The sequence below is a fragment of the Solanum dulcamara genome, chromosome 4, assembly GCF_947179165.1.
Source record: "Solanum dulcamara chromosome 4, daSolDulc1.2, whole genome shotgun sequence".
NCBI lineage: Eukaryota > Viridiplantae > Streptophyta > Magnoliopsida > Solanales > Solanaceae > Solanum > Solanum dulcamara.
The window spans coordinates 14,961,308-14,974,106 of NC_077240.1; the positions used below are offsets into that span (position 1 = coordinate 14,961,308).

The window sequence follows — 12,799 nt, forward strand, 5'->3', positions numbered from 1 at the left end:
AGACTTGCAAATAGTTATACGTATCCAACAAGATTTTACTAATTTTATCTGACGCCTAGAAATTGAAATATAAACAATTTTATAAAACTCCAAATTAAATTGTAGGAGTAATTTATTTTGGTAGAGAATAGACCCGCGCAAAATTTTATGACCTAAAACTATCCATCCCTACCTCTTCTGAAAATCCGATTACTATGAAACTCGCAGCTGCAAGAAAATCCCTCCTTCATCTCCCTGCCCTGCCGAAAACAGGGACTATTGCCGGAGTGAGACACTTCTCCGGCGAGGTCGACGATACGCATAAACCTGTTCCGCCGCCGCCAACCTCCTGGGCCGTACCCGAAATAGTCTCTCTTCTCAAAACTACCGATCACAATGACTGGATTTCCAGCTCGCAGCTTGTTGAGTTTCTTCATAGTCCGCCTTCCCCAACTTCACTTCTCAAAATCACCCGCCAATTGGGGTCCACTCAAAAATCTTTACACTTTTTTGAATTCTTCAAGAATCATAGCTCGAGTTCATCATCAAACCCTTCTTCTCTTTCCTTCACATTTCAAGCTATTCTTGAACAAGCAATGCATGAAGAAAAATTTGACGTACCCGGTAAGCTTTTCCAACTGTTTTCCTTTGCCAAAGACCAAAAAATCCCTTTATCGATCAATGCTGTGACTCTTCTTATACGATGCTTTGGGCGAGCCAAAATGCTCAAGGAATCGATATCTGTGTACAATGAGCTAGACTCAGATTTAAGAAACACAAATGTGGTTAATTTGTTGTTGGATAGTTTGTTTCGCGGAGGGAATATTGATGATGGGTTCAAGGTGCTCGACGAAATGCTCAAAAGGGATAGTGATTTTCCTCCGAATAATAGTACGGTGCGTATTGTTCTGGCTTCTATGTGGAAGATAAATTGGATCGGGACGAGGATGACTGTGGAGGATATTTGTGGACTTCTTGTGAGATTCTTCGAGCATGGCGTGTTCTTGGATGATGTGTGGTTTACTAAATTGATTACCAAGTTTTGTCGCAGTGGGAAGTGTGATAAGGCCTGGGACCTTTTGCATGATATGATGAGGCTGGGTGGTCAGGCAAAAGCTTCTTCATTCAATGCCCTTTTGAGCGGGTTAGGCCGGGAGCGTGATTTTCAAAAGATGAATTTGCTTACGAATGAGATGAAGGAAAAGGAAGTTGAACCGGATGTTGTGACATTTGGGATTCTCATCAATCATTTATGCAAAAGTTACAGGGTCGATGAGGCACTGCAGGTGTTTGAGAAGATGGGACGGAGTGAAACTGATGCCATTCTTATTAAGCCAGACCTTGTACTCTACAATACATTGATTGATGGGCTTTGCAAGGTAGGGAAGCAAGAAGAAGGGTTTAAGTTGATGGAGAAGATGAGGTTGGAGAATAGATTACCTAATACTGTTACCTATAATTGCTTGATAGATGGTTTCTGCAAAGCCGGTGGGATTGAGAGGTCATTAGAGCTTTTTGACCAGATGAAAAAGGACAGGGTTGTGCCAAATGTGATTACTCTGAATACTTTGCTCCACGGAATGTGTAAGCTCGGGAGAGTTAACAGCGCTATGAGACTTTTTGCTGAGATGCAAGAGAAGGGTTTAAAGGGGAATGCGATCACTTACACCATCCTCATTACATCTTTTTGTAGTGTCAACAATATTGACAGAGCAATGAGTTTGTTCAATGAAATGTCAGAAAATAGGTGTCTCCCTGATGCCAAATTATATTTCAGTTTGATTTTCGGCCTTTGCCAGGCTCAAAGAATGGATGACGCCTCCTGTATTGCTTCAAAGGCGAAAGAAGCTGGGTTTGGCTTGAATATTGTCTGCTACAATGCTCTGATTGGGGGACTTTGTAGGAAAAATAAGATTGATGAAGTTCATAAGACTCTTAAAAATATGGAAGAGGCAGGTATCAAACCTGACATGTACACCTACAACACTTTGATATCATATTTCAGCGAGAAGGGGCAATTTACAACTGCCAATAGAATACTGAAGAGGATGATTGGTGATGGTTATTTGCCTAATGTTTTTACATATGGAGCATTAATTCATGCATATTGCTTAGCTGGAAATCTTGATGAAGCTATGGAAATATTCCAGAATATGAGTTCTGCTAGTAATGTGCCACCAAACACTGTCATATACAATATTTTGATCGACACTCTCTGCAAGAGTGACAAAGTAGAAGCTGCTATTTCTTTGTTGGGTGAAATGAAGGACAAAGGGGTAAGACCAAATACCAAAACATACAATGCCCTCTTTAAAGGTCTTCAGGAGAGGAACTGGGTGGAAAAGGCATTTGAAATAATGGACCAAATGACTGAAAATGCATGTAATCCTGACTACATTACCATGGAAGTCCTAACTCCATGGCTTTCTTCCATTGGTGAAACAGAAAAGTTGCGAAGCTTTGTGGAAGGATATGAGGTTTCTACTTCAACTGCCTAATACTAACTGGAACTGAAGATACTTCCCTAATTCTGCTGTGATGTTCACTGGGCATGTCGAGATTCTTTTGCAGTCAGTTGAATCCCATTTGGATAACTTTCTCGATCTTTTAGCTAAGATCAAGTAGAATGTGTGAGGTCCCATTTGGCCTTCAAGCTCTGTGCTGTCATTTGGCATGCCTGCTTTGATGCATAAGTTGTTGTGTAGGTACACAAATTATGTTCTATGAAGACATCTCCATCCCTTGCACTTTAGATGAACTGATTATCATTTGGACACAGCAAAATGATGTTACAAATTTGGTGGTCGTACTGAAGTTTTGTATTTTCAAATTTCATCCAAGTTGTAGCTGGTGTAATTGCTGCCTGAAGCACCTTATGTTCTTGGATAATGATTTTATTGGTATCTAATTCAAGATAAAGTTGAAATAAAGTTTATATATGCTTATATTGTGCCAACTCTGTACTGAGCTTAATATTTTTTGGCTTTGGATGTATCTTAATGCTATTCGTCTTTCCTATACTGATTTTTTGTTATTGCCTTTTGACGAGTGGTGAAAATGTGTTTCTCTTTTTATCTCCATGTATAAACAGTTCTGAGATCCAGACTTCTGATGGTCTTCCGTATGGAAGACTAGAAGCTATCAATACATTAGTGTTTATCATGATTTGTGTGAATTATGTCTCTCTGTTGCTGCAGTAAGCTCTGTTTCGTTCAATGAAGTGGGATGAAAAAAATGAATATCAGAGTTGAAATCTCAATAGAGGCAAAAAAGGGAAGTGAGTCGTTCCCATCTGTCTAAATTATAGTTGCCAAGAGTTGTTTGAATATGTGCTGGTGAAAGGTAAGCTGACTAGCATGGTTCAAGTGAAATTTTGCCTCTTCTTAACTTGTTCCTTCTCTTTATTTTGTCCCTTTTTTGGGTTGTTGTGGAGGTACTGCTCTAACATATTGTTTAAACTATTCCCCATATGCTAGAATCGATCTACTGGATTCCAATGTTTTTTTGGTGGGTGCTTCCCTTTTGAAAAGATATGTTTCATCCTTTCATGCTCTTCTCCACTATGTTTCAGTTGTTGAGTGACTAATGGAGGTCAATTACCCAAAATTATAACCTCGAGTTTCATGTCTAGTGAGATAAATGTTCTGTTATGGTTTTTAACTTTGAACTCTTTTTATTCATAAGGCGAAACCCATCGATAGCCTCTAGTTGGCACCAACTTTCACTAAGACCCGAATGTGTCATTTTGACACTTTTTGCTAACTTGGCACATTGCGTGTGCTGCACCCATTTTAAGCGCGTAAAAAATATTTTATTATTATTTTTTTTGTTATTCTTCTTCTTCTTCATTTCTGCCATCAACACCATCAAAATAAAAAGTTCTTCTTCATTTCTTTAAAAATATTTTTTTATTATTTTTTTTTGTTCTTCTTCTTCTTCATTGCATGTTCTTCTTTTACAAATCCCTTTTACAAAATACAATCTTTCTCCATTTTCTTCAACACCCATTTGCCCAAAACCTATAAATTCCCTTCCCCCAATCTCTCCAAACGATTCAAGAATCGTTGATAGACTTGTTCACATATTCACTAAGCCTCTTGATTCATCAAAAAGCCAAGAACTTGATTAGTTGGATTCAAAAATTACTATTTGTATTGTTGAAGTTATTCTTAGAAACATGAGAAATTGGAGAATAGCTCATTTGTTTTTTAATTGGGCTTCGAATTTTGTTGTGAGTTCTTTAAGATTTGAATTCTTTATTAATTTTAAAGAAAATAATTTTATATTTGTATTAATCTTGCCGAAAAAAATTGAGGTTCGTCGGATTTTTTGACCTAATTTGATTTATATTTTTGTTTGCCATTATAGCTCCATTTTTTCCTTTTTAAATGATATGAATAGCGTTGGGTGGGTGTTGGAGGAAAAAAAGATCTGGTGGGGTGGGGGAGGGTTAAGGTTGGGGTGGGTGGGGTTGGAGAAGACGACGGTGGGGTGGGTGGTGTTGGAAGACCACTGATAGGGTGTGGGAGTGGGGGTTAATAATTGTTAATTTTTATTTTTTAAAAAAAAATTATTATTTGGATTAAAAAAATATCACGTGTCATCAAATTATTGGTCATTTTTTCTATTCAAAAGTCATTATTTCATAATTATTTTTGATATATATATATATACCACGTGTCTTTATTTAATTCGCTGTTTTTGACACGTCAGGCGAGTACATTACACACACTTAATATATTTTGGTGATTGTCAAAAAAGTGTCAAAATGACACATCGGAGCCTTATTTGAGGTATCTAAAATGAACAAAGCCTAGTTGAGGTGTCTAAATGAAAGTTGGTGCCAATTTTAGAGGGTCACTGATGGGTTCCGCCTATTCATAATGATATGTCTTTTAATAGCCACAGTATATTTAAAAATTACAAGTTTTTTTTTTTTTTTGGGGGGGGGGGGGGTTTTCCATCCGATGTCCGGCACCCTTATTGGAGCCCGACTAAGTCTGAATTCGCGTCGGGAAGTCCCATATTGAGGGGTAAAGTGCTCTTTAATAAAGGTGATTTCGTACCCAAGGGGACTCAAACCCGAGACCTCTTGATTAAGAATGAAAGAGTATTTACCACTCCACCACCACACTCGTTGGTGTGGCAATCTTAGTTGATACAGAGGGAATGCTTATTTTCAATCAGCTCATCTTTCTTACAGCTAAATCAAATTTAAACCAATCAAGTCAATTATTTCAACTTGAAAAAAATAAAGATCGAAATCAAGATGAATATTAGCAAGTTGAAAGAATTGGACAAATATTGAAAAATTAAACTTCAACGCTTGAATTTTCACTTTGAATAGTTAGAAGTTCCATGAAAACGCATCACATTCACCCTGTACAATACATAGAGGAGATGGGCAAATGTCATTGGCATATCTATATCGGGCGGTTTGGACATAGAAATGCTTTCTTTTTTGCTTAAAAAAATAGTATATTTGGTTGGTAATATATTTAACTGATTTTTTCAATTTCAAAAACCCTTTTTACAAATTTCAACCAAATTTATGTCCAAACACATAATTCAGTCGATAAGCAAAGATGGTTGGTGTTTGAGGTAAATTGGCAAAGCAAATTTCCCAAGATTCCATTTGGTAGGACTCAAATTCCCCTAACATAATTAGTAGCACAAACACTCAAGCACACTAACACGAAACAAGCACCACAAAAGGTATGAAAAGGGACACTTGAAAAAAAAACTTAAGTCATTGATAATGATTACTAGTACTATTATAAAATTACAACATTTAACAACTAATGGAATTTTTTTACCTCTAATCTCTACGTACCTTATCATCCAATATAATTAACCTACTAACAAAGAAAATTGGAATCTAACTCTTTTCTTTTTCCTTTTTCCTCTACTATGATTATGGGGAATGGAATTATACCTTACACGAACAAAAAGAGAACAAAATTTTTTTTAAATTAAAAAAAGAAAAAGAAAAGGACATGGAGATTTCAAGATTCTCTTGCTTTCTATTTTCCTATATCTCTAACGGACAAAAAGATACTCCTAACAAGTGAAAAGAAAAGTGAATAAGAAGAAAAGCATCAATTTCTTCAACTTTTTTTCCTGGCAAGTCAAACGCCGCCTGCGGCGGTGGTTGTGGCATTATTTGACAACCATGGAAGCTGCATAGACCCCTGAAAATTATCGGAAAAGCAATCTCCGGTGGCCTGAGCGGCGAGTTCATCTAACCCCTCAAAAAAGTCATCATCTGCAGGCTCCATGCTATCTAATCCCATATTTGAACAACCAAATTCATCATCGTCATCTTCAAAAATGTCTTCTTTTTCTTCCCTGCTGCTTTCTTGCTTCTCAGTCGCCGGAGAATGGAACACCGGCGAAGATACTGGCGATGAGCTAGTGGGTTTGTTAGAGTCACTTACAGTGCCAGCTTCGGAATTCGCCGGCTTCTGTCGGGTACTCCCGGCGAGGGAATTCCGGTGAGTAGGCATAGGGTGGTTGTGCTCTGCTGTGTAGGTGACAATGAACATATTCGGGTCGGATCTATTTCGCTCCACTTGTTTTCGGGCCAAACAACCCTTTGAGGTACTACACCTGTAATAACCCCTGTTTAACCCAAAAGAAGAAAACAGAGTTTATCAGAAAACTTTAATTACTAAAAATAAAAAAAAATAAAAATCTTAAAATTTGTTTTAAACCAACTTTAAAATGTAATTAAAAGAGAGATTAAGGAATCTACCTTGGATATGGGGAGCCTTTGATGGGTTTTTGTCCATATTTTCTCCAAGACCACATGTCAGAAGATAAACCTTCAGCAGGTACTTGGCATACCTTCTTCAATTGGTTTTTCCTGAGAAAAATTAAAAGAAATTCCATAAAAATGTGTGAAAATTTTAAAAAAATGAATTTTATGATATGGGTATTGTACAAACTAAGAAAGTTTTAATCTTTCCAACAAGAAACTTCAATATGTTACATAGAAATAAAAGAATGAAGGTAAAAAGTTTTTTTAAAAAATATAGTTAAAGTTACCTTCTTTTAGGTCTTGGGCTTTGAATATGTGAAGCACTAGTTGTGGAACCATATACAGACAGAGGAGACTGTTTGGGTTGTGTTGATCTTGTACTGTTTAGCTGATGTATATGTTGTTGTTGTTTTAGTGTTTGTTGGGGTGATAGATCTTGTATTCCTCCAAGAACAGAGAGGGGTGAAATGGGTATATTATTATTTTGAGGAGAAAGAGGTATTTGTTGTGATTTAGGGAAGAAAGGCTTGTAAAGATTATGCAACTCTTCAAAATCATTTGTGGGGTTGTCAAATCTTGGCACAAATGGATCTTGAAAGCTAAAAAAGTTGCCATCTTGTCTTGGTTGGAAGCTGCAGCAAGAAGTAGTGGCGCTGCTGGTGGTTGTGGTGGTGGTGGCAGCGGCGGTGGAACTAGCGGCGCAGCCTCTGACCACTGCATATAGATCCCAATCCTCCTCCATGTTGTTATTTTGCTATGGCCTTGACTTTTTGTTTGGGGTTAGAGAGAGGCAATGTAGAGAGACAAAAGAAGGCGCTGACTTTTGGCTTGGAGAGATGGGAAAAGGGATCTGATGAGAGGCATAAATGAGTGGAATACATTTAATATTTATAGAAAGAGATTGTGTGGGTGTGTTTGTGATTTGGCTGGTTTTCACTACATGTTTAGAGAGAGAAGGTGGGGGACAACAAATATTTTCATTTTTGATCTCTAATTCTAAACATTGGACCTTTTCTTTTATGAGTTAGATGAGTTTTACCCATATTTAAGTCCTCATATGTTCAAGATTTGAGTTGTCAAAAGGTAAAATCTATGTGCTATCTACAATTTCAAAATGGGAGTATTAACATTTAACACATTGTATTCTTGTAAATAGCATCAATTAATTTTTCGATTCATTTATGAAGCAATGCACAAATATTAAAAAAAATATTTAAGAATATAATTTGAACCATACTTTTCACTATTGCTCTTTGTAAATTATAAATATAATTTTGCAAGTAGTGTGATTTATCTCTTAGAAAATATAAAATTTCAATAAAGGAAAGAGCAAATATGGAAAAAAAATTCAAACATCTATCTTGAATTTTGAACAATTCAATTATTTTGAATAATGAAAAATTCCTCAAAAATTCACTTAATATGGAATAGAGGGAATGCTCTTTAAGAGGGGTGGTAAGTTAATACTAAACAAATAAAAATGAATGGAGGGAGTATCAGGTTAAAATTATGGTATTTGACTGAAAAATGCAATTTATGAGAAAAAGGAAAATAAAATAAAATGAATGATCAAAAATATTTCATAGATATATACGTAACTCTAAATCATTTCATGAAAAATTTTAAATTGATTATTTTTAACCAGGGAAATTATGCCCCCTTCTCTTTTTTCTTTTTTTTTGTACAAGCTAGAAAGGAAAGTGTATACATGATTTTGAAGGAGTATAATTTATGAAAGCAAAGTACAAACATAACTCGAAGGAGTATGATTTATGCAACATACCACAAGTTTTAATTTAAATGATAAAAGATTATTTAGTTGACCCCTTTTTACTTTTACATTACTATTCAACAAAAATAAATAAAAAATCAAAGTGGGGTAGAATTTTTCCAAGAAGATGACAACAATGGTGTTGCTTTATCTATTTCTCTTCTATACTTTTACATAGTCAAGCCATAAAATTGTATCCATCTTTCACATAGGATAAGCAAAGCATTTTGCTAGCTAGCTAACATGTCAACAACTTAACAATTGTTTAATAAAAGTGCTAAGACTTGGTTTGAGTAAGATTCTAAAAAGGACAAAAGATAAGGATTTTATGGTTTGTTGGTTAGCACAACAGACATAAATTTACATTAATTTAATGTAGAGTATTCAATTATTCAAAGAGGGCTTATCTTTTGTCCTCATCTTAATTGGGGGAAAAAATGCTCTGTGTTTTTGGTGGTGGTTTTGAAGGGGTTGACTATTTATAATGTCAAAGGGCAAGGTGGTTTAGCATATTGGAAAAGGTCCACGCGGTAGGTGTTTACACTCTCTCACATCGAGTCTCGTGAGTGCGTGCACTGACCGACAAAAGAAGAGAGAAGAGAGAGAAACGGAGTGTTCCTTCATGTGGAGTGTCCTTAATTTTTTTACTTTTTATTTTGTTTGTATGTGTCCTTAATTTAAGTTATATAAAAAAACCGTTTGAATTGACTTATAAACTGCTTATAAATTGTTTTTAATTTTTTTTGAATGTTTGGATAGCCAATTTAAAGTTATTTTGTGTTTAAAATAAGTCCCAATAAATAGTTGAGTTTATTTGGATGAACTTATTTTAAGCAGTTTATAAGTTGAAAACAACTTATAATTCAAAAAAAAAAAAAAATTGGCCTGCACCTATTTTTTTTTTTTAATTAAGCAGTTTTCAACTTATAAGCTGCTTAAAAATAAGTTAATCCAAACAGGCTAAAATACACTATCCGTTCATTTTACTTGTCACTATTTGACTTGGCATTTTAATTAAATAAATAATTCTTGATATTGATATTTTATCATATTATCTCTAGTAATTGATGTTTAGTACTCTCTTCGTTTTAATTTATGTGGTATCTTTTAAATTTTGAGATTCAAACAGGTCTATCTTTGATTGTATTTTTTCACATATCTTTTAAATATTTTGAATTGTCAATTATTGTGACTTATGATAGTTTAAAAATATAAAAAATTATTTCAAAATATTTGAAGATTTCATGCGCAAATTTTCAATTAAACTTAAACTGTTTGACTCTCAAAAAATGATAAACGTCACATAAATTCGGACAGAGGGAATATTAGTTTTTGAAAAATGATTTGGAGAATAGTATTTAATAATAAGGTATGAAGAAAAAAAAAATATTTCTTAATATGTCAAAAGTGACAAGTAAATATGAAAATTTATTTTAGGAATAAGTAACAAGTAAAAGTGAACGGAGGACATATAAAATTTATATTTCATTTAGATATTCAGATTAATTCTAATTTTAAATAATTGTTTTAATACTAATAAAGTGTTTTAGTTAGATATTTTTATTTCAATTTAAAAAATAATAATTGTGCGTGTATCTATTCATCTATTAAGTGGTTAAGTTAATCTCATAAAATATAACATCTCTTTTAGTTATATGCATCGATTGACCTCAAGTAAAAAATACTTGGGATTTTACAACTTAGGTGAATATGATACAATTATATTTTATGTAATTAACCTAACTACCCAATAAAAAGAACAAACACACATAAAATAATTTCTAAATTTTGAACAAAAAATGTCTAATTAGAACACTTTATTAGGAGTTGTAGTATTTAATTGAAACAAGACTTTTTTAAGCATTTAAATGAAATACTTCGGCAAGTTTAAAAAGTTGGTTATGTATATATTAAGCTAAATATAAATTAAATGTGACAATTTATCATAAATAGCTTCTTTACTTTAAAATCTATATAAATCACTCTTTCCAATATATTTATTTCATCCGTTTTAATATATTTATCTAACTAATTTACTTTTTAATCCGTTTAAAAAAAAAATTGATAACTTCTTAATTTTAATTTTCTATATGACATATTTTAAATTATGTGATTAAACGACATTTTAATATATTTTACTTATCTTTATCTTTTGTTCAATAAGTTTTTATAATCACTTAAATATCATACTAATATTTTAAAGGAGAAGTTCTAAAAGTTTTTTAAAAAAAAAACTTGCTCAACCTCCATAAATTGGAACGCGGCAAGTAATTAATGATTTGATTATAAAAAGGGCAATGATTTGATTATATAGAGAAAAAAAACAATTCATTGTCATTGTATGGAACTCGACTCTAATATACTCCCTCTATTCCATATTAGTTAAATTTTTAAGGCAATGCACATATATTAAGAAAAAACATTTAAAAATAAAATTTAAACCTTATTTTCTTCTATTATCCTTTTGTTTAATCAGTATAATTAAATGTGAAATCATAAATACAAGTAGTCTTTTATTAAAGTATAACTTTGTAAGTAGTGTAGTTTACTCCTAAAAAATTACAAAACTCCATTAATGAAAAAGGTAAACATAGAAAAAGTTTTAAATATTTTTTTTTGAATTTTGAACAATTCAATTATTTTAAACAATGAAAAAAGCTTTAGAAATTCAGTCAATGGAGTTAGTATTAAAGAGCATTAATAAACTAACAGTCAACGATTTACTTTTCTTTATTCCAATATTTGCATGTTGAATATTCTCCCGTTTTATGAAATTGTGATTTGTTAATCTACTAGGGTTTATTTCCACGTCTAAACCCTCATTTATAGTTTTTATTAACGCATATCCCTTTTATTTTTAAATTTTAACTACTATTTCACTTCATTTCAATTTATATAGCACTATTTGATTGGACAAAAAATTTAAAAAAATGAATAGAAGTTTTGAAAATTATAGTCTTAAATAATTTATATATTAATTAATGTCTTATGAGCATAAATTATTTTATTACGGGAAAAATGAGACTTTTAAAATTAAATTATTTTTAAACATATATTTATATTATTCTTTTTTAATAGATTAAAAAATACCTGCCGCCGAAATGTGGACAAATGAAATATATTTATTTGGAAAACTAAATTTGAAAAGTAAGACTCAAGATTTGAGTGAGTGGTTGAAATAAAACAAATTCACCTGATGCATGTATTAAATCACACCGTTAATTTTATACTATAATTAAATTATCAAAAAAATTAATATATATTTCCTCATCCCAAGAGAACTAAAAATGTTTCAACTTACTTTTTTGTGTGATTCAATTCTCCGCCTATCGAATGGTAGTGTATGTTAATTATTTGATCAAGCTTCACACTTATCCATTACTAATCTTAATTTATTGATTAAGTTATCCAATGTAGGTAAAAATATTAGTAAAACTTTACTTAAAATACGGTTATTATGAACTTGTTAATTTAGAAGATAATTATACTTTATTTATTTTACCGGTTCATTTGAGCAAATTAAAAATTATCTATCACTTTCTTTCAATATTGCCATTATAAGTAACTATAAATAAAGTTAATTTAATAAAATAGATTCTTAATAAATTCTCTATTGGTTCATATTTAATTTATATACCCCTTAAAAATCAATAAATAAAATAGTAATTTTACTATATTACTCATAATTATTACAAATAATTTAAATATTGAAAAATAAATAGTACTTAATAATAAAGTTTTAAAAAAGGTACAAAATAATAAATTATCTCTCAATTTTTCAAATTGAAACAAATAAAATTAGATACCTACTTTTGCACAGCGGACAAGTAAAAGTGAACGGAGAAAGTCTTATCAGCTTTATAAAAAATAGATGGTCCAAAATAGTTGTCATTATAAAAAATCAAGATATAATTAAGCATGCTACTATCATTTTGTCCTCGAATAATAATTATTGAAAATAATAAATATCAATTAATTGAGATAGCAAACTTAAGTCAATTGTGATTGTTTAGATCTACTCTCATTTTATTTTTTGAAGAGTGACTAAAGAAGGAATATTTATTTTTTAAAAAATTAACATTTTATACAATTAAAAATATTAAATAAAAATATAAATAATTTTAAATACATAATTTTTTTAAGAAACTTATGATAAAAGTTGAGTAGTAAAGTAATCTGTTGGAACTTGGAAGTATGAGTTTAAGTTTTTTAACGGAAGGAAGATTAATAAATACGAAAAAATGAGAAAGGAATAGAAGCAAACTAGAAATTGGAAATTGACTTGTATA

The 12,799-nt window shown here is 31.9% G+C and overlaps 2 protein-coding genes across 2 annotated transcripts; one reads left to right on the forward strand and one right to left on the reverse strand.

The window, feature by feature from the left end:
- Positions 1–107: 107 nt before the first annotated feature.
- Positions 108–2,935, forward strand: LOC129886521 (pentatricopeptide repeat-containing protein At3g61520, mitochondrial). Its single transcript, XM_055961229.1, has one exon. It carries the CDS (start codon positions 195–197, stop codon positions 2,475–2,477), a length of 2,283 nt encoding a protein of 760 aa, XP_055817204.1. The 5' UTR covers positions 108–194; the 3' UTR covers positions 2,478–2,935.
- Positions 2,936–5,921: 2,986 nt separating this feature from the next.
- LOC129884735 (WRKY transcription factor 22-like) lies at positions 5,922–7,613 on the reverse strand. Its single transcript, XM_055959022.1, has 3 exons — positions 7,027–7,613; positions 6,734–6,844; positions 5,922–6,600 (listed from the first exon to the last, which is right to left on the reverse strand). Exons 1-3 carry the CDS (start codon positions 7,479–7,481, stop codon positions 6,108–6,110), a joined length of 1,059 nt encoding a protein of 352 aa, XP_055814997.1. The 5' UTR covers positions 7,482–7,613; the 3' UTR covers positions 5,922–6,107.
- Between the last annotated feature and the right edge of the window lie 5,186 nt (positions 7,614–12,799).

Coding starts and splice junctions, on each gene's coding strand:
- LOC129886521 (XM_055961229.1), top strand. CDS start 195: ATGAAACTCGCAGCTGCAAGAAAATCCCTCCTTCATCTCCCTGCCCTG.
- LOC129884735 (XM_055959022.1), bottom strand. CDS start 7,481: ATGGAGGAGGATTGGGATCTATATGCAGTGGTCAGAGGCTGCGCCGCT. Junction 6,845..7,026: donor AGCCCAAGACCTAAAAGAAG/GTAACTTTAACT, acceptor AATTTTTCTCAG/GAAAAACCAATTGAAGAAGG. Junction 6,601..6,733: donor AAAGGCTCCCCATATCCAAG/GTAGATTCCTTA, acceptor TGGGTTAAACAG/GGGTTATTACAGGTGTAGTA.